This window comes from Solenopsis invicta, chromosome 3, assembly GCF_016802725.1.
Source record: "Solenopsis invicta isolate M01_SB chromosome 3, UNIL_Sinv_3.0, whole genome shotgun sequence".
In the NCBI taxonomy this organism is placed as follows: Eukaryota; Metazoa; Arthropoda; class Insecta; order Hymenoptera; family Formicidae; genus Solenopsis; species Solenopsis invicta.
Genome location: NC_052666.1, coordinates 25,686,641 through 25,714,303, shown reverse-complemented (window position 1 = coordinate 25,714,303; position 27,663 = coordinate 25,686,641). Strand labels below are relative to the sequence as shown.

Below are 27,663 nucleotides of genomic sequence, written 5' to 3'. Positions count from 1 at the left end.
CGACGCACCGCGTGTCGAAGGGCCAGACAGACGGCCCCGGTTAGCCCGTCCTCCTGATCGCTACACACAGACGGGCGGACACGAGGCAGATCCGAAGGCGGCGGAGGAGGTGCTCGCTCTCTCTCTCTCCCTCTCCCTTCTCTTCCTCTTCGTCTCTGTCCCTCCCACCCTCTCGCTCTATCTTTTTTTTTCTCTTTCCATCACTGTCTTGTGTCTGGTCTCGATCTCCTTCTCCTTTCCTCTCGCTCTCGTGCTGTATCCTTGCGCGCGCTCTCGTCTCGGGCTCTCTCGCGGCACGCTCGGCGGTGGTGCGCGGCCTCCCTGACACAGACACACGGGCCCCGCGCTCTGCCCCCGCGCGGCAGCACGGCTAAGTTCCGTAAGCTCGGGCTGGCTCGGGCTGGCAGCTCGGAACCGGCACGACCGATACCGGTAGGGTCCCTCGCGGCCGCGCAACAGTCCTCGTGCGACGCGCGACCGCGCGAGCGAGCGCTCAGCTCGGAGCCGACCAGCGGCACTCCACCGCGCTTCCTCCTCCACCTCCTCCTCCTTCTCTTTTCCTCCTCCTTCACCTCCTCTTCCTCCTTCTTCTTTTCTCTTCGGCTGTTTCTTCTTCCCCTACCAACCCTGTGTGCAGGAGAGACGGTACTCCGCGTCCGCGTTCGTTCCTTCCTCCCCTTCCTCTTGCGCAGCACTCCCTCGCTCGCTCCTTGCCGTCTTCTTCCTCTTCTTCTTCTTCTTCTTCTTCTTCGTCTTCTTCTTCTTCTTCTTCTTTCCGACTCGCGGACCCCGGAGTTCAACCGGAGCCAGCCAGGCAGGAGACCACGATCGCCTTCTTCTCGCAGGAGCGAGAGAAGAAGACAGGGAGAGGAGGGGGCGATCCCCCGTTGACGTCGGGGAAAACGAGCGGGCCGAAGCGAGTGTGAGCGCGCGACGTCGCCCGTCGCGGAAGGCCGAGAGAAGGCACTCTCTTCTCGCGGCCCGGTCCTTTCGGCGGAGGAATTCTAGCTGGCGTGGCTCGGCGCGACCGCCGCCTCCACCTTCCTTCCTTCCCTCCACCCGGAGTCCATTCAGAGACCTCCCTGGATGGGACGGTCCGCACACATCATCGGTCTGCTCGGTGCCCGGTTCTGCGCGATATTTTGTGACTGCCTGTCTGTGCGGTGCTCGGTACTTTAGCCTGTGCTTCTCGGCTCCCTAGGCCCATCGAGGAATAGGGAGGTCGACATGACCCGGTTGGGATTGCGGTAAGTTTCCTATTCATCTCATTTTCTTCGATATTCCGTCGCGTTACCGACGTCCTCGGTTCTCCTTGCCTCGCGACCCGATTTCCACGGCGGCCGTCGCTTCCTCTTCGCCTTCTCATTATCTCTTCTTCCTCTTCTTCGTCTCTTCCTTCGTCTGCTGTCGAGTGTTTCCTTCGCGATTCGTTTTTGCTTTTGGCTCATCGGCGCACGGGCTAATCGCCACCGCCGCCGCCGCCGCCGCCGTCGCCGCCGTCGATCTCGCTCTGTCTCCCACGGAGGGGATAGTTTCACCCCCGTGGCGCGTAGACTACCGCGGAAAGGTGAGAGGATCCCCCCAAGGACGACCGCGAGTGGCGAACTCGCGTGCGCGCAGGAGATCGTCCTCCCGGTGTAGCTCCGACGCAGCCGCGAATCGTGCGCCGTACGTGCCATCCGCGTTTCTTCGTCTCGCTCGCGCGAGTTTTTTTTTCTTTTTCTTTCAATATGTCGAGTTTCTTTACCTCGGTGACGAATATTTATTCCTCTTCCTGCCTCAATGGCATTGAATCCTCACGAGATACAGCGGTCCTCTACGCGAAATCGCGTTCGCGTCGCACTTTGACTTCTCTTAATTTTGCGCGAGTTTGACATCAGTTTTACTCGAGCGCGACGTGCACAATTTTTGTTCGATTATTTCTGAAAGACTGTCGAATGTAAATTTAATATGAAATATATTTTTTAAATAAAAAGATATTTTTTTCTATCTATTTTTTGTGATTTTTATATTCTTCCGCTTCCTTCGCGCAAGCCAATGCGCATCTACAGAATTTATCGGAATAATATCCCGGCGCAATTCTGCTTTCAGATTCGTCGCATCCGCAGTTTGCCTGGCCGGGATTGTTACTGGGGTATGTAAAAATTAATTCACTTTTATTAATTCGCGAGTGACCGTGGAATTATCGAATGCCGTAACAGCATGTTGCGTCAGAATTTTTTCTCTTTTCATACTTGTTTATTTTCTTCGAAAGGAGGAAAAATATATAACGTAATGTTTTTGTCATAATTCTCTCAACTATAATAATCCAAGCTGCTATTTTCCAAGTACATGTGTTTGCCCGATTCTTTGCAATCAGACGCGATTTTAATTATATTATCGAAAGTGACCGGTTTTCATGATCGAATCAATGAAAGCAGACGTCGACATGGATTCCGTGTTCAATAGGCGTCTCTCGACCGATCGCGGGGAATAATCATCGTGCTATCGGAACAATCAAGGCAAGAATATCGCGAACGCAGTTTTGGGCATGTTGTTTTTACGTCGATACTCGTGTACATGCGATCTTGCCGTACATCGTGCTCGCGCGACCGGTTCGACCTGCTCGCAGGTTATTTGGCTGGTCCATTCATCAGCGCGATCGCACGCGTTTGCTCGATGCACGCGTACTTCCGACGCATAGCTAGTGCATCCGTAGCACGTGCGCTCAAGTTACGGCGCGCTCGCGTCGCGATTTGTTGTCTGCTGAGAAAAGCTAATTCCGAGGCATCAAAAGGGATCGCATTTCAGTCGATCGAATCGTATGTAGTTCGCTGTAGTCGTTGAAAGCGCGTGTGGTCTGAGAACGCTGAACCTACAAAGAGATATTTTATCACAGTCGCCGCACGTGCCCACCCACGCGTATTCTCGCTTTTCCACGATAGGAAGATATTTATAAAAAAATTTCCCACGTCCTGCGATACGTTCATTAAAGTTGATCGGACGATACGTGAAGTAATGAAGGACGAGCGATGACGATCGAATTTTTATCTTTTAGTTTTCGCATTTTTGTTGCATTGCATCATGATTGAAATCTTGTCGGAGTGTCGTTTAACTTCGGGATCTTTTACGGGTTTGGATACGAAAACGATTCTTTACGCATTATATTTCGTTCATATGTGAAATGTCATAAAAGAGAGAAGTGAAGGGGAGGGGAGTTCTCATGTAAGTGGTGAGGTCTGTATTTTAAGCGCATTACATACTACTACTCGGCGATAAGAGTCGTTTTATGGAAAATTACCAAGGCGTGTGACAAATATAGCGGTGATTATAGAGAACGCAATAAAAGTGACCAGGATTTCGCTCACTCGGGCTGCGCTAATCGGTCCTTGCATCGCGCTTACGGAGATAATAACGAAATCGTCTTGCGACGACTATCAACAATCAATATTGACCAGATTTGTTTATCGCTTGATTATGCAATCTATTATTTAACTTTTTCGATTATGTGACAGATACAATTCATATTTTAAAATAAATTCGTATCGATTATTTTTATCATCGATGTACCGCAAGAATGTTATTCATCCAATCGAAAACATTATTAGGACTTATTAAAATTAAAATAAACATAAATGGCTTTCAAGCTTACCGAATGAGATGCAAGCTTCGAGCAGCGCGTGCAATATTTATTCATTTAGAATCGATTAATGTTTTCAGATACGCTGAAACGTTCTGAGACTCGGTAAGCTTCAATTTTTTTAAATCGTACAATGAATTATTAAGAATTCGTTGATAGAATCAATCTATCCAATCTACTAAGTTTCGCGATTTATATAGGTCGCTTAGGTTTCGCTATTGGTAGCTGTTCAGTAACCCACGGCTACCAGATTCTTTTTCTGTATCATATCTACTGCCCATATCTATTCGCGCCGCCCTTTCGCAACCTTTCTTCGGTCCAATTCCTTGAAATGTCCGACCGCAGCTGAATAACATAATAATAGGAAGCATCGGGGTTCTATTCACAAAGTGATGTAGTCAAGTAGGCTGCCTCTGCATACTGTCTACGTGACACGTTTATATTAATTTATAATAAGCTATTGGCTAATAGACGGTTTACACTAAGACACATGAAAATCGTGAATTATAAACGCGAAAAATAAACGAATTATTGCTTATTTCAACAGCAATCCATTAAACATACAAGAAACTGTTCAAACATTCACAGGATACCTAAAAGCGATATCTAACAGACATTCTAACACATAACATCTTTCGAGATAGATTTGTTGTAAACCTAGATGATGAATGCAGATCATTCCAAAAATACATGGAAAGTGTACATTTTGCTGAAGTATTAAAAAAATTTAGCTAGGTATTGAAAATTCAGCTAGATCACTGAAAATAATGTTTTTCAATTATCAAAATAATTATGAGGAACGTTCAATAGTGATACGAAGAAGCTGTATAAAATTTTGACATTTCAGTAACCAGCTTGAGCGTTCTACATTATTATTTTGATAGTTAAAAATTATTTTACAAATGTGTATCCAGTTAAATTTTTAGATGCTTTAGCAAAATCGTTCTTTTCATGCAGACGATCAATATAAGATCGCTCGCACTTCCGGTCCAATCCTCCCCGTCCTTTTACGAGCCCCTCGCAGTTACTTAACATTTCTCCTTGGGCGGCAGGAACGGGAAGGTGTTATAGATCCGAAATAGGGCAGTCGTCTCTTACTGACCAGTCCGCCTACGGCGCCGTAACTGTGCTCGCTGTAATTTTATTACCACCGCCTCGTACGCGCACGTGTACACGCATCGTGCACGCGAGGCAGCTTAGTCACTACTGGAAATAGTCCTACTGGAAATAGTCGGCAATTGAGCGCGCTCGGGACTTGATTTCCTCGAGACTCGCAGACTCGTCGGAGGCCCGCGGGGGCGCAACGGGATAGAGAACACAGCATGTTGTGCTCCCGTCCGCACCTGTTTTCTCCCCGTTCCCATTCCTCGCGCGATTTCGCTTTCGCTCGAAAAGTTTTCGCATGATAAAAGACACAGAGGCGAAGTTTGCACGAAATACGAATCTCGTTGATCGGCGATTTTGTCGCGTAGGTGTAGGTTGTGCCACGCAGGAATTAATGATTGTTTGTGACATCGGAGTATGGTGGATATTTGAGATTTGGAATTTGAAGAACAGCATGTATTCTCGACAAAACTTCTCCTGATATCACTCGATCGTGCTGTTTTGACAAATGAAATAACGAAAACAAGAAATGTAAGATTTGATTCACGGTTAATTTAACTGCTATTACTGTTAACGTTAAAAGTTACAAACTATATTTAATGTCGCTTTATTTCTTTTTATTTAAAATTATAATTTTCTTAATTGGTATTAATGCACGATTTGCGGAAAAGATTGAAAAGGATATGTTTATTAAACATATAACAAAGATCAACAGAAAATTCGCGATTTTTATAATTATTACACAAAAAGAATGATTTTTTTAAATAAATCTGAAAATAATTATGTTAAACTATTTACAAAAAATTATATTTGAGCTATTTGCTAGAAATATTGCTAGAACATTAAAACTTTTTATAGTAATAATATCATGCTTGCACTTATAAACAGGTTTAATTTTAAGATATTAAAATGTGATAAAAACATTTTAATATTAAACATTTTCTTAAAATTAAATATTTCTTTTATGAGTATAAGTCTTAATTATATTTTGATAGTAAAAGCCAACGTAAAATTATTTTCTAATCTGACTCTAGCTAAATTTTTAGGCGTTATAGTAACATTGTTCTTTTCGAATATAGTTAATTATTATTACTAGGTCAACCAAAATATACTAAAGACAAATTTTTTTCTTATTTGACTAATAAAGAAATTAATTAGATGTAAATTTGTTTTATAAGAAATAATGCATTTTGAGCTCTGTTATATTACAGCATATCTTTACATGTTTCACACATAAGTGCATATTTCACCTATAAGTAAATATTTTTGTATTGCATTTGTTAGATAAGATCAAATATTTACATATTGGATCCATTTTTACATTTCACATTATTTCCTGATTTAGATTTATGATTAATTTTCCTAATATATATATATCATCAATACGTCTGCGATTATTAACATCTTATTAAAATAATCTATTCTTAAAAAAAAACTTGATTTTGATATTACTTTTTATCACTTAAACTAGTCTATCTCCAATCAAGTATATTTTTATAATTAAAATTTTATATTTACGACTGAAGAAAACCAAGCAAAGTTGAAACATGTATCGTGACTTAGACGTATTTTTTATTTAAAATAAAAAAATTAAAATATAACTAATGTTTAAATTCATGTAATTAAGCGCTATCATCCCCGCTCTAGTGCTCGTGTCATTTTCGAATTGTTATTTGTTTTTATATTAATAAGCTTCTAACATATTTTTATTACAATAATTACTTCTTGCTTAATATATATTAAAGATGTATGCTTGTTTTATGTAATATTTTGATTCTTTTTAATGCCATAAGATTAATTATTACTCCAATTTTATAAATAACTTCGGTAATATTTAAGAACTTGTGCAATAAAATGTAATCTCCTAAGAGCATATATTTCTGTTTTAGAACATTTTTTCAACTTTTTCGATCATATTTTAGGCGCAAACGAGATTTTTATAGCATAATTTTGGTTGCTCTAGTTATTACATAATATCACAATCAACATTCTCTTCACAAAGTCAACAAGTCCAGTATCGGCAACTTTGACTTGTTGTTAATTAATTGAATTGCAAATTTCTTCGCGTCCCTCTATGCGTCCCCGATAAATTCCCTCGCTTGTTTCAGCGAGGCAGATTAAAATCGGCGGACGCATCGGAATCCCGTCATCCGACGCTGCCGCGCATTTATGCTCATGAATACGCGTGGTGCCGCCTCGGGATCAGAAAAAATCTCGAGTAACGAATTAGCGTATACTCCGTCCCACGTAGAGTTAACGTCAGCGTCAGCCGCGGTCGTTAAGCACGCCGGACTCGAATGTGACGGCGAAAGATGAAAAAGAGTCGCGCGGGCGGGCCGAGACGCGAGGTACAGAAAAAGGAGAATAAGAAGACCACCGAGACAAGAAGAAGAGAAGATGAAGAAGAAGGTCGTCGGCGAGGGGAGGAAAAGGGAGGGGGAGGAGGGGACAGAAGGAGGGACACGCAGCCATCGCGGCTGGTCACAATATACTCCGCGTTGCGTAATCGCGGATTCACGCAGGCGGCCGAGATAGGCGATAAAAGGGACAATTCTTGAACCGTCACGAAAAGATATCTCGTATCTAAAATAAGAGAATTAGGTTAAGCGTTTCGTTAAACGAAATTGCTGGCGAGCGTCGTCGTGAATCGTTCCTCGCACGAGCGAATTTCAATCAGTCGGTTTCGTAGGGTCGTTTGCTTCTTCAGTCAATGGTCTCTCGGCTGCTGCCTATCCGTCGTCAGCCGTCGGTGTAATGGCTGCAAATCGACCGATCAGTATCGGAGCCTTGATTTGGCTCCGGGGGACGTTAACCCGACCTGGTCACGGTGTTGCGTCACGCGTTGCGAAGTTAATGTGCATAATTTTCGATTTGGACCGCGCTTTTTCGTGGCAATTAGTGGGACCCTTCGGTTAATGCGAAAAATATAGCTGTGGCGTTCTTTAAATTTACCGAACGCGAAAGAAAGGACTCCTTTGAGAAGAAATTATCTCTCCTCTTGATTTACGAAATGTCTCTCTGACAATCGCGTGGTTTCATTGCATTTCGGAGCCGATTCTTATTTAACAGAAATCTAGTTTTAACAGTAGTCTACTTTTTTCATAGCTATTTGATTCTTAACACGTACCTCGATCTTTGAATTAAATTTTTAAATATAAAGTAAATATTTATTAATTTTTAATGTGCGCATGCCTTTATATTGTTATTACTTTCGCAATATTTTTATAATTTATTCGTAACTTAGAGTAATAAATTGAATTCAAAATTAAAAATAATTAACTAAATATAACAAGTTATACAAAATCTTGTCAAAGTAACCGTGACCGTCATACTTCATCTTTCCTGCCGACACTTCGCAATTGCAGAGCACTTCACTCGTCATTTGCTACGGCGCTTTTCATGCGGACACGTCATTACAACATAAGAGAGCAGCTTGTCGCGCGCGCGCTTCATATCCGAGATTGAAAGTGCTAAACGGCCTTCTAATCCGAGTATCATCCGGCATCAGCCCGATCCGGCAGTTATCATCTGCATAACTCATGAATCGTGTAACGTTGGGCAGGATAATTTCACGGTTTGCAGATACGCAGCGTGCTCTATCTATAGAGCGACCGATTCATTGTTGGACGATGGGTTTATCATTGAGACGAAACCTCCACCCTCTCATTGCTTTCCTGTCAGTTAGGTTTACCGACCGACACGAGTAATTTCCGCGTACGGCTTTGATTTCTGCTTCCCCTTTGCACGATCTGTGCGAGCGTAATGACGTATGAGCGCGCAATAAGTCGAATTTGATTGTATTGATAGAGAGAGAGGGGTGGGGGAGAGGGAATTCACGATTTCATGCCGCTTTGACGCGAACTGTTTGCGCAATGTACGAGGTAAACCTCTGTATCACTGAACTTCATCGATCAAGTCCACTTAAATCCGACGTCTATTTTAGATCGAGAATTAATGTTCAATGAACAGATTAATCTACGATACAAGATGAGAGGAATAATCTTAATTTGCAACGCTTTGCAATGAGAGAGTATTAAACACGATTTCTTCTACGAGATGGAATCGATTCATTTTAATCGTTTTGATCCTCTTTTTCATACGTGTTCCATTTGATTTTCGATTCTGCTAGAACAAGAAATTCGAGGATAATAAATAGCAGTTGTCCCAAGAACAAAAGATAATGTTTAAATAATGTTCTACTTTAAAGTTCTACTTTTCTAATATATTTGTGATCGCATGATCTATTTTATACGTGACATCTAAGATCTCAAGTAAATCTCGAGTTTGAGGATAAAATGCAAATGAACGTTTGTTAATTGCAATCCCTATCGCACGAAGTTTTCGGTTGCTCCAATTTTATAGAAAATTTCAACTCGCACATGCGATCCATCATTCGATTTGAGCCTCAGTGATTTCTTGCGTCTACGCGATACGCCGATCGTTCTTTCGAGTCTCACGATTGCACGTCAATGAATGAAATTTTAAAAGGGCACTATCATCGTTTTCTTCTCTATTGCCGTACGTGGTGCATGTGCGGCACAGACGCAGCCACTCTGCGAGCGGTACGTCATCTCGGAATGATAACCGACTATCTCCCCGCGCTTCCTGTCAGCGCGTGCCATCCTCGGAAATATGAAAAAAAAAGGACAAAAACGTGAAAACGAGGGCAAGACAATGACTTTCTGGGAAAACGATGACGCATTCACCGCGAAATCTATATGCGCTCGCTGTGTCGCTGGGAAACGACGTTTTCTGCGGAAGAAAACTCGGGTTTTGATTCTTTTCTTGCGTTAAATACAAAGGTTTGTCATGTAATATATGTTTAAATTTTTAACAAAATAATCTCTGTTACAATACTGTTTTGACTCAATTTTTTAATGTTAAACGCTGAGTAATATTTAAATGTGGTGTGATTCGAAACTAAAAGAATATATGACAAGAAGCTAATAAATATATTAGACTTTTAATAATTCATTAATTAAATCTTACTACTTTTGTTAATATTTTGTAAATTGTATCGCAAATTAAAAAATTTTTTCACTTTTTCAATATTAATTAAATTACATGTGCTAAAATAATAATATAATTAATTATAATATTATAGTATAATAATAATAACAAATTATATATATATATAATTAAAAACAATATGAATAAATAATTTATTAACTGTTTTAGTTCTATGCAAACGCAATCTTTAAAATTAAGCAAATTTAGAGATAACATTTTGTATCCAGCGTAGTATAGAAATATTAATTAGTTGATTTAATTAAATTAATTGAGGTTTCAATTAGATAATTTCATCATTTTCTTCTATTATTCGCTTTTGTCAAAATTGTCTAAGCTAAGCGTTAACGTTTTTCTGGTTATAAAACGAGACTTTTGAATGTTCCAATCTGATAACATAATTAATCCCGCCAGAAATGAGCGCTAAGCGAAAGAAACAAAAGAAGAAAGAAACGGTAGACATTAGAAGTAACCACTAACGCCACGGCGGTTTTATCTTCTCTTCAGACTCGTACAAACGGTCGATAAAGCAGCTCTTTTTGTACCATCGTACCGCTCGCCATGAGACTGTAAGAACAATGCACTCAGTGGATAAAGCGTAAATCTTGGCCACACGAAATGCAAGCTCGTTAAAAATTTACGGCCACGCCGCTCGCGTCACAGAACGCACGCCTATAAATCTACGAATACCATTTAATAAGCGTATGCGGAGTTTAATTTATATGAGTAAACCATCACTCGCATGAGCTTCTGGAAGCAACTTTGTTGCTAAATTTTTCGCGAATTAAGGAAAAGATGTGTCTTCTGTTATTCATTTTACGAGCGACGTTGAAGGCACTTAACTTAAATTTACATATTAATAAATCAAGAAATACATAAATATATATCTTGGATTGTTATAAATTAAAATGCATGTTTTTTGCGTAGTAAGATTCTTTAATCAACTTGAAATCGATTCTGGATGCAAAGGTCGAGACACTCTGTAATAATTGCAATATGAATAATGTATGAACCATTGGATTCGATTTCCAATAATTTTATCGGTGAATTTTAACCTTATTTTTTTACTTGTTCTTCAAGAGAAGTCGTTCATAAATATAGAAAATATAGAAAATTATGAGATCATTTATTATAATACAATAAAACTCGTATTTTCTCATTGATATATCTTCTTCTCGAAATTAAATTTCAATATTTGCATTCTGCGTTATAAGTCTAAAAGTAAAAAAAAACCTAGCCATTAAACAAGAAGCTATTGGCTGCAAACAGTCGTGGCTATGCAATCATGCTTCGTGTAGTGTTTTACAACGCGATGCTTTAAAAGATAGATTTTTCAAAAAACAATCGGATGCTTTTTTCTATCGTACCACCGTTAATCGTGGTATTGTTGCTCGAGCACATTTTGCTCTATAAGTTTGACAAACTATGATTTGTAACTCTTTTTTACCATGCACACCTGTACTTTTAGCACGAACGTGGCTGATATCGCGTTTTATTGATCGCACCGACGTGCGCTCCGGTACTTTTCCGATTCCATTTACGGAGTTTTCATCCACGAATATTTGTTTTAGCAATTAAATCACACATCATGGGCGAATCCACCACCGGTCGTGCCGCTGGAACGAGGTGATATCGGGAGGCCTACAAACAGTAGCGATGACGATTATGGCGGTCCGGGATGGAATTATTTAGACAGAGGGTTTATCACGGACAACGAAGGTACTTGGACAACATGCCGCCTCATGCTTTTCGCTGCTATGATTTATGTGAGAAATAGGAGGAAGTACAATAATTACGTCCTTCTTTCCCATTCAACATCCTTATGTCATCCGGCAATATAAAAAATGGATTGTAGCTTTTGCAATGGGGATGCTGCTGCGTCTGATAAAATTCATAATAGCTTTTTCATTTTTCAACCAGCTAAAAAGCTTTACATAAAAAAAAACGTGTCTATTAAATCAATAGATTTTATGTAAGAAGATACGTTTCCAAAACTATGTTTGAAAGGTATTAAGAAACGAAGTATACGCTCTAATACCCGTTTCGTGCAGACGATTCATCTTCGAGCTATCAATTTTCGTCGCGTGCAACGAATCAGTCTTCCGTTCCCTAAAATTTAGTAGTATTCGTAATGGGGATAAATATCGGAAACAACCGTCAGGAATTTCGACATCATGGCATTATGTTCGATGATTGGCATGTCTAGGATACGAGGATGCGGAAAGGCGGAACAGCAGTTATTATAGTAGAACAGGTTATAGCCCTGATGAAAGGACGCGGCAGTGGAACCTCTACAGAAACAGGAGCGATCCTCACGGTCAATTTTCCTCGGGCCGATCTCCCTATGATCGAGCACCGCAGGGCTACGACAGGTATCCTGACAGTGGCGGCGCATCAGGTTCCGGAACTGACGAAAATCGACCAGGCGGTTATCCCGATGGTCACGGAGATTACGATACGTACAGCGGTAATCAATCTTAACTTCGCAAATTATGGGACACGCGTATTAACGCGTTTTACTTCACACTTTAAGATCAATATAAGAAAAGATATTTTAAGTTGTTTTTAATATCATAGAAAAAACAAGTGGGACAGAAGGTGAGGCAAAATGGTGAGAAATACCGTTCTTTAATTTTTTTTTTTAATTAAAATTTATAGTTCTCTAAAGATTTTCTTTAACAAGATATATTGAAAGATTGATGTTCAAAGAATGTTTAAGAATGATTTGTTGATTATGAAAACCTAACTTTTATTCATTATTAAACCTTAAGTACACCGTCTTGCCTTACCTTCCCTTACAACACAATTGTACAAATTTATGAAAATGTTTTGGGAGGAGTATATATGCGTGTTATCTCACAGATATGCATTTATATTTAATTTATTTTTTCAACATCGTTGAGGTAATTTTAATCACAATTTTCTTTTAGGTGCCGGTGAAAGTGAACGAGGAGGAAGTTCTTATAATTACGGTCAAGGAGGTTCTGGCGATTCGTACGGCAGTTACGGAGGAAGTCGTGGCGCGGATTCCTATGATCGTGGAAGCGGAAGCGTTTACAGTCGCGGTCGTGGTAGTGGTGGACCCGTTTACAGCGGTGGCCGAGGAAGCGATGACGGTCGTGGGCGCGGTTATGGCGGTCACGGTGCTCCCGGAGATGACGAAAATTATCCGAGCAATTACCTAGTGGTACCGATGCCAGGAGCACCGCGAAACTGCACCGGGTCAGGTTGCTGCGTGCCCAAATGTTTCGCCGAAAAAGGATCGCGGGTTGGTTTTCGAGAATTGATAATAGAATATTAAAGATGTTAAAGCGAGACAATTCATATATCTGAACTTTGCGAAAATAGATAAACTTGCATTTCATAACACTTCTTATTCAATTAATACACAATCTTTTTACATATTTGTTTCATTGTTTTCATCTGTCTCTTGACAAATTTTTTTATAAAATAAAAAAGGGAAAAATTTTTTCATAAAATTGGAGATGTACGAGATAGATATTGTATATAACATTTTTATGATTACAGATAAAAAAAAATATTTTTTGCCATTAACTAATATGTTCATACTTCATACATGAATTACTTTTAATAGTAACAGCTTGATTTATCGTGATATTCTTATTCAAGGGACCACCAGGATTAATTGGACCACAAGGACCTAAGGGACAACGAGGATTTCCAGGAGCAGAAGGACTTCTAGGACCTAAAGGTGAGAAGGGAGATCCTGGTCCGCAAGGTCCACATGGTGCAAAAGGTGACAGAGTACGTATTTTTAATAGAAAATCATAATATCGTAATATATATAAATTAAAAAAAAAATTTTTTTTTAATTCTTAAAGGGAAAAATGGGTATGCCTGGTTTCCCTGGAATAAACGGTATTCCTGGAGTACAAGGATCTCCGGGTTCTCCAGGCTTGCCTGGTCGTGATGGTTGCAACGGAACGGATGTGAGTATTTTTCACAAATCGTGAGAATCATAAATTATGTTTCTTAATTAGCATAAATTACATTTATTATTTTATCAAATATTTATGCTTTAAATATAAAAATATACAAGTTAAATATTGCAAGGACATTACAAATACTTTATACAAAGGACTATTATTTAACAATTTATTGTAATTTATTAAAAATAACAATTTCTTGTAATTTATTAAAAATAGTGAGTTATTATTACATTATCATAATTTATGATTTTTAGGGAGAACGTGGGCGTGATGGTTTACCAGGAGAACCAGGACCTCGTGGTATACGAGGTCCGTCGGGACCTAAAGGAGAAAAGGGTCAGCCAGCATATGCTGGCTCTTTCCCAGTTGGTCAGAAGGGTGAACCTGGTATGGACGGTGTAAGAGGGCCGCCCGGTCCCCCCGGTTTTCAAGGAGAGCGCGGTTTACCTGGTCCAAAGGGTGAACGAGGTCCCTACGTAAGTTTTACTCAAATCTATATACTAAAGTATAGTTTTCTCTTCAAAACATTTTTACACATTATACTTTTATATATTACATGTAAATCCAGGGTTCTCCTGGCATACCGGGTCAGAAAGGAGAAAAAGGAAATATGGGTCTTGGATTTGAAGGATTAAAGGGAGACAAAGGTCAGAAGGGTGAAGCAGGACCTCCCGGTTCAACCGCGCCCATCATGCCGTTCCAGGGTACTTCGGAAGTGACAGGTCCGCCCGGAGAACAGGGTTACAGAGGAGATAAAGTATGTAGAAAATATTCTGTATTATATCATTACATGCAAAATTCTGTTTTATATAACTGTAGTAAAATTTAGGGTGAAATGGGACCGGAAGGACAAAAAGGAGAACCAGGATTCATAGGTGACCATGGTATACCTGGAGGAATAGGTATGAAAGGAGAAAAGGGTCTACCAGGAGCACCGGGCATTCGTGTAAGTACATTCATTATAAAAAGATTGTGTGTATGTTACTATATCAGGTACTTATTAGTTGTCAAAAAAAATTTTTCAAATTTATACAAAGTTTATCACTATCTTTAAAATTATGATTTTTATTATGTAATGCAATTCATATATTTATTCTGTATTAAAAGTATTAAAGTTTTATCAAAAAATTAAATATGCATTACATTATATATTATCATTATATTATTATATATATATATATATATACTATATATATATATATATATATATATATATATACTTACAGGTGTGGGTGTGTGTGTGTGTGTGTGTGTGTGTGTGTGCGCGTGCGTGCGTGCGTGTGTGTGTGTGTGTGTATAAAATATACACCATTTGTTCATAATTTTAGTAAAATAAATTATTATCAGGGCATTAAATTTTATACAAATGATTTATTATTTCTTTCCTGTTTATCATTTTATTTAATAAATTATTTTTTTCTAGGGTAGAGATGGTTTCTCTGGACCTCCTGGACCTCCCGGACGAAAGGGTGATCGAGGTATTGACGGATTAGAAGGACTTTCTGGACGACCCGGCAAAAAAGGAGAACCCGGTCGAGATGGACCAATGGGTGTTCCGGGTTTGCGAGGACCTCCTGGTCCACCAGGGGTAAGTTTTGTTATTTATAAAATTAATATATATCATTAAATTATAAACTCTATTCTTATAATATAATATATTGTTTTTAATTCTATAACATTTACGTAAATATGCGAAGAAATTAAAAATATCGTTTTAAACTTGAAATTTGAACATCACATAGGGTGGTAAAGGAAGACCGGGACCACCAGGTCCGCAAGGACCACGTGGTTTTCCAGGACCTACCGGACCGCGAGGATCAGATGGTTTTCCAGGAGACCCAGGACCAAGAGGACCCATAGGTTTACAAGGAGGTCCTGGATTGCCTGGAATTCCAGGTCCAGAAGGTTTGCCAGGAGAAAAAGGTAGCAAGGGTGAACCTGGTTTGACCGGGTTCCCTGGAGGTCCAGGGCCACGTGGATTTGATGGACCACCAGGAGCGGTGGGACCACGAGGACTGCCAGGAGACAAAGGATTTTCAATAATGGTAAAGTATACAATTATGTTTTGCAATTATAATATTTATCGTTATGTGAATAAGTAATTGAATTATTGTGTTTGGTGTAGGGACCGAAAGGAATGGATGGGACGCCTGGTCTGGATGGGGAGAAGGGACAGAAGGGCGAACGGGGTTACGCGGGTGTTCGAGGTCGACCGGGAGACTCTCTAGATGGTATTCCAGGAGCACCAGGTGCACCCGGCGCGCCTGGAGAAGCTGGAGCACCAGGACGAGATGGCGTACCTGGTCTTCCTGGAGAGATGGGAGAGAAAGGAGATATTGGCGGTCGTTGTATAGATTGTTTACCGGGATTGCGAGGCGCTAAAGGAGATCGTGGTATGGATGGTATACCCGGACTTACTGGTCCTCGAGGACCACCCGGAGAACGCGGTTTTCCCGGCGAATCTGGATTGGATGGCTTGCCAGGCGCAATCGGACCTCCAGGACTGGCGGTATGTTAATTTTTTTTTTATTAATTTGGATTAGGGAGTTTATTAATATTTATTTAGTTAATTTTGTAAAATTAATATTTCAAATACAATATATGGATTTATTTTTATCTTATAGTGATGTGCATATTAAAACTAAAAATATTACAATCACAATGTAGCTCATTTTAATAAATGTAGTTTATTAATTATATACATAATTCATTCAAATTATAAAAATTCAGAGTAAAACTCTTATAATTTTATACGTTGTGTTACATACAAAAAACGTTTAAAAAATAAAAATATATGTGAAAAAATATGTATATGTAATTATGTAATAATTATAAAATTCTATTTTAAAATCTAATATCCATTAAATCGTTTAAACTGAACCTTTAATATCTTGTAAAAAGAAGAAAATATTTTTTTTATTTCATTATTACATAGAATAATTTTAAGAAAAATTTTGTATATTTCTACTTGATATATTCTTCATTTAAAATATTAAATTTGAAAATTAATACGGAGAGATGTTATACAAACATATATGTATTGTCACAATTGTAACTTATCAAATAAAAGAAATGTACCGATTTTTTAATAAGGGAAAAGATGGTATACCCGGTGCTCCAGGACCTCAAGGAGAACCTGGCACGCCGGCAACAGTAACAAGGAACATGCTCAAACTGGAAAAAGGTGAAAAAGGAGCACGAGGAGAGCCTGGCCGACAAGGTCCGCCGGGACCAGAAGGACCTGCGGGAGAAAAGGGTAGACCTGGGTTCGAAGGTTTCCCAGGACTTAAAGGAACGCCAGTAAGATTACTTTTTTAATTATTTTCCTTACTTTTAATTAATATGTATTTAATATTTTTTTGGCGAATCTTTTTAATATGTCAGATTACAAACTCGTCGCTTTTAGGGAGATCGTGGTTTCCCTGGACAGGATGGTGTACCAGGAAGACCGGGTACACCTGGACGCAAGGGAGAGAAAGGATTAAGTATAAAAGGTGAACCAGGAGAACCAGGGCGACCAGGATTTTCAGGGCAGAAAGGAGAACCTGGTTTCTACGGGCTTAAGGGTGAACCTGGTAAGACTTTATCAATTCTGGAATATCTTTTAGAAAAAGAGTATTAAATTGATAGAGATATATTTTTATAAAAAGTAAAATAAACAAAGATTATAAATGAGCAATATTAAGTAAATAATAAATAATTTTTCCAAGAAAAACAAATAGTTTTCTATAATGGACGTAACTTTATTAAGTCCTCTTTAGCAGCAGAAATATGTTAAAACAAAAAGAAATCAAATAAGAAGAAAAAATATAAATAAATAATTAAAATAAAAGTCATATATAAAATTATTGTAACCCATATTATGGGTTAAATCAATATGATATGTACTATACAAAATAAGAGTAGTCACTGTCAAATAAAATCAACAATATAAAATAAAAAAAAAATTAATTAAATATTTCAGATATTTTAGAAAATTTTTTATACTACTTTAAAAATGTTTGAAAAATGTATGTGTTTATACATTGAATTATGTTTGCAATTATATCTGTAACCAGGTCAATGCCCGCCACTTGACCTTATGAAAGGCTTCAAAGGTGATCGAGGTTTAACTGGCGACAAAGGAGAACCAGGACCACCTGGTTTCGATGGATTACCCGGTGATAAAGGATTGCAAGGTTTCTCGGTACGTATCAATAGAAAAAGAACTTGTAGAAAAGTATTTCTTTTTTTCACTATTTTATATATGATTAATATATAAAGATGATTATAAATAAAATAAATTAAAAAGTTTGATTAATAATAATTTAATTAATACAAATAATAATAGTAATAAAATAAAAAATAAAGTAAACAATACACCAGTGGTAAATTATGTTATTTATCTGCAGAAGAATATAATCTCATATAATGTTGCAATTTAAATTTAAATTTAAAAATCAGGGTCCACCTGGCGCACCTGGTCCAATCGGTGCTCCTGGACCTGTAGGTCCAAGAGGTTTACCTGGCCCGCGTGGTGATAAGGGCAACATGGGTCCTATGGGTTTCCCAGGAGAACCTGGTCGAGAAGGACCTAGAGGTTTCTCGGGTGCTCCGGCTCCAAAGGGTGAAAAGGGAGAACCAGGAATATCAGTTAAAGGCAGTCCTGGCCTCCAGGGTCCTCCAGGTGAAAGGGGAGAGAAAGGTCTTCCTGGACCACCAGGAAAAGAAGGTTTACCCGGTTATCAGGGATTACCAGGGTTTGTTGGTGAGAAGGGAGACATCGGCGCACCGGGAATAAATGGTTTACCAGGAGCACCTGGTGGGAAAGGAGATACAGGTCCGATTGGTCCACCTGGTCCTCCAGGTGTTGCTGGTATTCCAGGAGCGGATGGAATCAAAGGTATGATAATAAAGAATGTTATATTTCGGCAATAGCTAAAGAGTATTTATGCAATAATGTTGTTACATTAAAAAAAAAAAAAAAAAAAAAAAAAAAAAAAGATTTAAGTTCACGATTTGTTCAAAATCCCCGCACGACTCTTATAGAAAATGTCTCTCGATTAAATTAGATGCAATTGAAGTACGTTGTTGTTCTTAACGTCCCGAACCAAAGTCTCCATTTCCATGGACCTTTTCTATAAGATTCGTGCGGGGTCCTTTGGCAATGTAATAATTATGTAACAAATTAATATATCGTTAATTGTAATTATTTAATTTAAAGGTGAACCAGGATTACCAGGAGAACCAGGTAGAGCAGGTCTCCCAGGATTCCCAGGAGCAAAAGGTGATCGCGGTGAACCGGGTATAGATGGACCAAAAGGATATCCTGGCAGACGAGGATCGCCTGGTCCTCCAGGAAGACCTGGAGTTGATGGTATATCAGGTTTAAAGGGTGAACGGGGTGACAAAGGTTCACCAGGATTCCCCGGATTACCGGGTATGGAAGGAAAGCCCGGTCGTCCTGGTGTATCCGGATTGAAAGGAGATCAAGGACCATCTGGTACGCCTGGTTTGCCAGGGCTCATCGGTTATGAAGGAGTTAAGGGTAATACTGGTCCACCAGGTCCACCGGTAAATATTTTCAACATTATCAATTTTATAGTTATATATTATTAATTATGTATAATATATTTGTAATTTTTAATGTATAATATATTTGTAACATTATATTTATTCATATATTAATGTTATTAGTGATTTGGATTATTAATTGTATTTATATATTGTATTCGTAATTTTATAATATTGTATTTGCAGATATATTTGTTACGTGTATATGTGTAATGACATTCAATATATGTAATTATGTACAATCAGGGAAGGAAAGGAGAACCGGGAGAAGTTTCGGAAAAAGGACAGAAAGGTGAACCAGGAATGCCCGGAATTCGAGGTCCTCCAGGTTATCCGGGACGAGACGGTATTGATGGAACGAAAGGTGAAGCTGGAACACCAGGTTTTGGTCGTGACGGATTACCTGGAGAAAAGGGTGAATCGGGTATACCGGGTCGAAGTGGAATACCAGGACCCCAAGGTCAAAAAGGTGATACTGGTGTACGAGGATTCCCTGGAATAAAAGGCGACTTCGTAAGTCACCACAATCTAAAACAAAAGTATTAAAAAATAGTGCATTTTATAATTAAAATTTTATTTCCCTTTGTTGTTATTATTAGGGTCCACCGGGTATACCCGGCGAACCTGGTCCGCCTGGTATAGATGGACTTCCTGGAGAAGTGGGCGACGTCGGACCAGTGGGATCACCTGGCTTCCCTGGGCTTGATGGTGAAATTGGTCCTCCTGGACGGCCTGGACTAGCTGGTAATAAAGGAGATCGCGGTCCTTCAGGTAATCATATTATCTTACTATAAATTGTTATTAATTACGATAATATAAAAATAGTATAGTTTGAAAAAATTTTCGTTTAAAATGTTATTATTTCTCAATTAATAATGTGTTAGATTTATAAAACAAAATAAATCAGTATCTTAATTGTTTTATTTAATATTGCGTTATGCAAGATAATTAATAAAATTTTATAAATATATAAAAGTGGAATCTTTATGTAAAGCATTTCATGTGTGTTAAATAAAATTTCAGGACTAGCCGGATTTCCTGGTCCTCCAGGTTATATTGGAGAAAAGGGAGATCGTGGACCTCCAGGACCTACAGTTCAGGTTAAAGGTGAGAAAGGTGAACCAGGTATTCATGGACTTTCTGGCTCAAGAGGAGAGAAAGGAGATCAAGGTCTGGCTGGTATACCTGGTTATGATGGCGAAAAAGGTGACCGAGGTGTACCTGGACTTGAAGGATCTCCTGGACCTCATGGTGCTCCTGGACCTAAAGGTACGTTCTTTACTTACAATGCATATGATGTTGCGTCAAATAATAATCAATTTTAATATAAATGTGGGTAATAGATTACAAAAAAAACATTAAATCAATATTGCAATTTTTTTACCGACGTTATATATTATAGTAATCGTATTAATAATATTAATTAATAATATAGATTAATATTTTTAATGCATGTTTATAAAACATTATATGTCTTACGTAGGTGAACTAGGACCTCCTGGTATTCCTGGAGCTCCTGGAGTTACGGTAAAGGGCGAAAAGGGTTTGCCAGGTCTAATGGGTAAGCACGGTAGAGACGGATTTCCAGGACGAGCCGGTGAGAAAGGTGAACCAGGATTGCCCGGTTTGCCTGGACCAAAGGGAGACGCTGGTCCATATGGACCAGTTGGACCACAAGGTGAAAAAGGTGATCAAGGACCACCGGGTCTGACCGGAGCACCAGGACGTGACGGAACTCCAGGTCTCGAAGGTGTACCAGGATTACCTGGTGAGAGAGGTTCGAAGGGAGATCGAGGACCACCTGGAGAATACGGTGCACCAGGATTAAAGGGAGAATCCGGTCATCCAGGTAATAATTATTATAATTATTTTTAATTATAATAATTAAGAATATTGTACATCTAAATATTACTACATTAAGTAACTATAAAGGAAAAGAAATTAATTTGTTTAAATAATATACATATGTAAAAATATTCTTGTTAGATATGCAATAAATTTAAATCTCATGGACAGAATAATTATTTTAAGTCATTATATAAATATAGTGATTTAATATTTATTACACTTTTCCATTGTGTTTTTATCATTTCTTATTTATTATTAAAACGATAAAAAAATCATATTATATTATAATTTTTTCTTAAACGATGATATGACTGTTTAATTATTCATTCTTAGGACCAAGCGGATTGGACGGACCTCCAGGAGAAAAAGGTGACAGAGGTTGGGATGGTGTAAATGGTCTACCTGGACCACTCGGTGAGAAGGGTGATAGAGGATATCCTGGTCCAGAAGGGTTAATGGGTTCTGTCGGTTACGAAGGTCAAAAAGGAGAAAAGGGTGAAGACTGTCTCGAGCCGCCAATAGGACCTAAAGGAGATCGCGGATATCCTGGTATGCTTACAATATAATTTTTACAAATATACAATATTTTACATATTTATGAAAACCTGATAGATTTGTAAAAATTATAATATTTTCGTGTAAATTAAAAAAAATATATTATTAATTAAATTAAAAAAACATGATATAAATGAGTACTATGTAAAAAATGTATTGCGCAAAAATATGCTAGATAAAATATAAATAAAATAGAATAAAATTTTTTATTTACGTTATTTATATTTATCATATGTAATTGAAATATTATTTAAATTTGATTATATTATTTGATTTCTAATACGATCAATGAATCTGAAACTAACAAAACAACTTTTCATAGGACCGGCCGGACCGTCTGGTCCACCGGGAGAGAAAGGACTTCCGGGTCCGCCCGGTTTCCCTGGCTTAGATGGTATTAAGGGCGCACAAGGTTACATCGGTCCACCAGGACCTGTTGGACTACCGGGATTGCCTGGACCTGTCGGAGTGCCTGGTCTACCGGGTCTACAAGGTCCTGTCGGTGCGCCAGGACCTGTCGGTGAGCCCGGTGCACCATGCGAAACGACACCTGACTATCTCACTGGTATTCTTCTGGTCAAGCACAGCCAAAGTCAAAGCTTGCCGGTTTGCGAGCCAGGCCACATTAAACTTTGGGAGGGATACAGTTTGCTCTACACCGACGGTGACGAGAGAGCGCACTCTCAAGACTTAGGTAAGCTTCGCATTATTAGAATTTTATATTGAGAATAAAATTTTTAAAGATGATAATGTTCGATATAATTTTTGTATTCGGTTTAAAAATAAATTCAAAATTATTATTATAAAATGTGAAGCGCAATTATAGCGCAATTATATTTTGGATTCTATTATTCACTTCAGCGTACACCCATGTAAAATCAGGAAAAATAATATTTAGAGAAATCTCTCCCGTTTCGAGTATTATTATTGTTATTTTATCGGATTATGTTTGTAAACCTATCATAACTTTTTGACCCGCATTTTCTATGGAAATTGCCCACAGTTTGTCGGAAATTTACTAGATTTACGCGATTATCTGGATTAAATTTATTACGGCTCGTATTTAAGTATTAATAGACACTTAAATTCATTATTCAGCGGATTTATATGCATAGCATTACATATTTTCACACAATTATAAGCGATTCCAGCATCGATTAAGCTAATACATATTTGCGTTCAGTAAAACAGGTCACGCCTGTTTTTTCTTTCTGTCTCCCACCCTCGGTGCCAGATCACGAGATAATACGATTTGTTGATCTCAAAGCGACGATAAAATTCCATTTTTTTAATGCAAACTAATAAAACTCGTCCTATAAATTATTATAAAACAGGTTATGCCGGCTCGTGTGTAAGAAAATTCTCAACAATACCCTTCCTGTTCTGCGACGTCAACAACGTCTGCCATTACGCTAGTCGCAATGATCGTTCTTACTGGCTGTCTACCAATAGCCCAATTCCCATGATGCCCGTCGAAGAGACGGCGATAGAAGAATATATATCCAGGTACGTTACAATGTTCACTATGCAAATCGTGTGTCGCCTAGATTTTTTATTGCGAGCGCACAAAAAGTTTCTGCATCCATTCCTTTGGAAAGGATGATTATACCAGATATATAACAAACTGAATGTTCTTCCAGTAAATTGTAAACTAAATTTCGCAAAAGAACATTTAATTAACGTTTAATTTTTATTCTTAAATTCCATTGTTAATAATTGATCAGAGTTGTGTAAGAAACGTCCAACTCAAATAAAGTCCATTTCGAGAAAAAGGCAAATCATATTTGATGTGATTAATAGATATAGGTAAAAACTGTTTTTTTATTAATTTTAGGCACATATTAGACTTGGATCTTTTTTGTTCAAGACATAAAAATTTACAAATTACGCATTGATTACAATAATTCAAAAATTATAATTTTGTGAGTTGGACGTTTATTGCATAACTATAGCCAATTATATTTTTAGTTTTTGTTTTTTTCGATCTTCGATTATATCTTCTTCGATCAAATGTCTTTTGACAATTAAGTCTTAAACATTTATCAGGTAAAAATAGGGATCTAATGAAAAACAATAATAAGTTTTCTCATATCTTTAAGCCTTAATCGCGATGTTATGTCGCTTGTTAAATATAGCGATGCAATATTTGAAATACTCTATAGATAATTAATGTGCATAGCATCAAGGAAATGACGCAAAAAAGGAATAATATTTTCACGTGCTTCTATTACATAATTATTTAAGACAAGCTTTTATCTCATTCGTATAAATATGGCAATACGTAGAAGCATTTGAAAATATTCTTTTTTTTGCATCGTTTCCTATATATTCTGTACGTATAAAATTATCCTATCAATATATATTTTTTTTCAAATATTAAATATGTAAGCTTGACATTTGTTTATGCCCATATAGATTTACTCATTAAATTAAATAAATTTGCTATTTCTGTGACAGGTGCGTGGTGTGCGAAGTTCCGGCTAATGTGATAGCGATACACAGTCAATCGATAAGCATTCCAGAATGTCCGGCGGGATGGACCGGTCTTTGGATCGGTTATAGTTTTGTAATGGTAAGTAACGTTTTACTGAGTCCATTATAGCATTTCATATTTTCTATTTAATATTGTCTTTTGATAAAATATGTGATATAATTTATTAATCAAATAGAATTTTTAATGCTCGTGCTGCAGTCATTTTATAAATCAATAATTTCATTTAAATATAAAGTTTAAAAATATAAAATAGTATAGAAGAGATGATGAAGTATTAACATGAAATATTATAAATTCGATCGCACTGTACTAATTTTGACAAATATAAAAATTATGACAGCAGTAGAAAAATAGAAATGGGTTAAACTGAAGCAGCTATTTGCGTGTACAAGAACAAAATCTCTGACAATTATTTTTCAAGAATTATTTTAATATGACATCACTCGATTGATCGATTTTATCTCAAAAGCATATTTAATATATTAATAGACTTATTACATAGCACTAATAATAATATTGTATAAATATCCATTTATCGAGAAAATCTATACCTCGCACAAAATTGCATTTTTACCTTATCTTGGTTGTTTTTCTCTTAAACTAGCGCCAAAGTTCGGAATTGGCTTTAAATTCAGTTCATAAAAAGCTCACATCAATCATATTCGAAATAAGGCAAACTTTCGTCCCTATGAGCTGTCAGGGGACGAAGATTGTCTCTCGCCGAAAAAGAGATCCATTTTATTCGGACATCCTCTCTTTCGCGACGATAACATTTGAGTAGACCAATAAATGGAGCGATTGTACTTATTAACAATTTCTAATGTTTAAACGAAGTCAAAGCGGACTCGGCACGTATAGCTTTTAGGACCGTTGGCATTTGAGCGCTTGGACATTTGTCGAATAAATTTTTTTGACATCGTTTCAGCACACCGGCGCAGGTGCCCAGGGCGGCGGCCAGTCCCTGTCGAGTCCCGGCTCCTGCCTGGAGGACTTCCGCGCCACACCGTTCATCGAATGCAACGGCGCCAAAGGACACTGCCATTACTATTCTAATCAGTACAGCTTCTGGATGGTGACCATAGAGGAGAGCCAGCAGTTCAGGAGCCCTGAGAAACAGACCCTAAAGGCGGGCAATCTTAGATCCCGAATAAGTCGCTGCCAAGTGTGTATAAAGAATACGTAAACGCGCGCGCCACCGTTTACACACGGAACACATACACGCACACAACACACACATACGTACACGTGACACGCAATACACTTCTCTCCCCCCCCCCTCTTTTTTTACACGAGAACAGAAGCGAAACTGTCATTACGAGTATAAATGAGCAACGATTGAAACCGATTCAATTTCATCGAGTTCAGAGTCTCGATGTTTAAAGATCCCACGCGAAAACGATCTCCATGTTTATCCGAGACAATGAAAATGCGTTTCGATTCGCGCGCGCGCGGGATGCATTTTGCGTCGCGTCTCTCTCTTTCTGCAGCACGAAAAATTGAACTCGTCGGAATTGCGCTGGGTTCCGTTCTCTGATAACAAGGAAGAAAGGAGCGGTAACGTCTCGCGAACGGAAGTTCAGACGACATCGTCCGATCCGCGTCGACGACGTCGAGAAATAAAGAGAACGGACGTATCCCACTCTCCTGTGATTCCCTCTGCCTCAAACGTGTTCCGTAGCCACGTCTTGTCTTCATTATTTCCTGCCTCCTCGCTCCCCACGCTGCCAGGGCATTCCGCGTCCCGGATAGTTTCTTTCTCCGAGAACCGCCCTTCTCATTCGTTATCCGCTCTTTTATCTTTGCGCTTCCTCTCTTTCGCCATATGTGTTTTCTTTTTATATATATATATATGTATAACTATTCAAGCAAGTGCCTTTATAGCGTACTCTATTCTAGCATGTAAAATAATATATATTTATATCTCGTATGAATCTCGTATTGAAGTCTAAGTTTATTGTACCACCACGGACACTGCCCATATCCAATATGGCACATTTTACATATTGTATATTAATATAAACGATCTTAGCCTGGTAATCGTGTGACGCCAAATATTTAAATAAATAGGTATTTTGCTACGTAGCTAATAAAATTCTATTTTCAAACTTCACTGACTCATTTTTACTTGTTTATATCTGATCCTAAATAGTGTGCGATTTTCGCGTATGAAACAATGAAAAATTTTATAAATCCTGAGAGAAAATGTAATGGAAAAAAGTAGCGAATATACTCTTTCGGTTCATATTGGTCCATTAATTTCATACGCGAATATTTCGCAAACGACAAAAGCGGATTGATATCCATATCCATGTTGCTGTTATGCACGTCCTTTTCGCACAGTTTTGCAAAAAAGTGCACAGAGAAAAGTATATTTGAACTATTCCGCTGGTATTATAATAGGAAATATTTTCTCGAATGTTTTTCTCACAATGCATAATTACTGTATGACTTTAATTAAAGCCAAGAGATGTTTTGCGCGGATTACTTATTTTGTCATAAAAGCAATAAATTTAGCCTGTTAATTACTACGGCTATAGTAAATTAATTTTACTTACAGAGAGAAGACGCAGCTATATTTTTATTATAGATAATCGCTATAAAAAGTCAATAAAATTTACAAGTATAATATGCGTAAGAATATTTGAAAAAGCAATTTGATAACAAATTTTGAGAAACTTGCGTTAAATTTTTGTTAATAAAAATTAAAACTTAATTAGGACAATGTAAAATATTAAAAATAAATAGTTAAGCTTAAATGTTCTAATTTTACAAATACATGTATGAGCATCTAAATTTTTAATGAATTTCAACTCGATGAAAATATTTTTAAATTCTATCGTATAAATATGTAACGAATAGCTGATTATATTAAATTTTCACTAAAGTTTACTTTAAATTCACGAAAGAATCTTGGTGCTGTTAATCTCGCCGTGAAACAAGTATGTGTTTTATCATCGTTACACGCAAGGCTATTCGTTTACTCGTGCAGCACGCAAGTAAACTGTCATCCGTGCGATTTTTCGCGGCGATTTCATGCGTACGCTCAAACATCGCGTCGTCTCGTTACGATAATCTGTTTTTCAAGAAAGGAAATCGTTATAGCGCACTAACGTCGCGAAGCACTTTAAAGTTTCGAAGGGCTGTCTTCGTGTCAAGAAAGTTAAAACGCTCGCAAAATTCTATAAGAAATTGATCAAGATCAATGTCAGTCAAAAGTCGTTAAATTAACCAATTAAAAATTTCCATTTCAAAAAATAAAAAAATAATGTTAAATTTAAAATCTTGAAAATAACAGTGGCTGATAATATTTAATTTTCTCTTTTTACTTTAGACGCACAATTTATATACAATTAAAATATTCTATTTATACATAATTAAAATATTCTCTCTTGATTCTGAAAAAGATATTTTTTTCAATTTGATAAATAAATCTTCATAACGTAATTATCGAGGTCTATATCAGTAAAATTTAACGATCTAATATATTACATTTTGATTTCTGAAATCCCTGCAGAATATTTTTGAAACAACAT

The 27,663-nt window shown here is 37.9% G+C and overlaps 1 protein-coding gene across 1 annotated transcript; it reads left to right on the top strand.

Annotated features, from left to right (window-relative positions):
• The first annotated feature begins 992 nt into the window (after positions 1 to 992).
• Positions 993 to 26,240, top strand: LOC105197228 (collagen alpha-1(IV) chain). Its single transcript, XM_011163520.3, has 27 exons — positions 993 to 1,247; positions 2,092 to 2,134; positions 11,302 to 11,449; positions 11,937 to 12,197; positions 12,661 to 12,998; positions 13,361 to 13,495; positions 13,573 to 13,680; positions 13,935 to 14,156; positions 14,249 to 14,437; positions 14,510 to 14,626; positions 15,104 to 15,268; positions 15,423 to 15,725; positions 15,806 to 16,189; positions 16,774 to 16,980; positions 17,087 to 17,255; positions 17,739 to 17,866; positions 18,124 to 18,562; positions 18,884 to 19,233; positions 19,480 to 19,746; positions 19,833 to 20,004; positions 20,257 to 20,502; positions 20,717 to 21,082; positions 21,415 to 21,630; positions 21,959 to 22,330; positions 22,971 to 23,142; positions 24,094 to 24,208; positions 25,056 to 26,240. Exons 1-27 carry the CDS (start codon positions 1,228 to 1,230, stop codon positions 25,311 to 25,313), a joined length of 5,910 nt encoding a protein of 1,969 aa, XP_011161822.1. The 5' UTR covers positions 993 to 1,227; the 3' UTR covers positions 25,314 to 26,240.
• Positions 26,241 to 27,663: the final 1,423 nt, after the last annotated feature.

Excerpts from the sequence above, each read along its gene's own strand:
- LOC105197228 (XM_011163520.3), top strand. The coding sequence starts at position 1,228 with ATGACCCGGTTGGGATTGCG. Across the intron at positions 1,248-2,091 it reads ATGACCCGGTTGGGATTGCG|ATTCGTCGCATCCGCAGTTT; the intron begins GTAAGTTTCCTA and ends TTCTGCTTTCAG. Across the intron at positions 20,005-20,256 it reads AGGAGATCGCGGTCCTTCAG|GACTAGCCGGATTTCCTGGT; the intron begins GTAATCATATTA and ends ATAAAATTTCAG.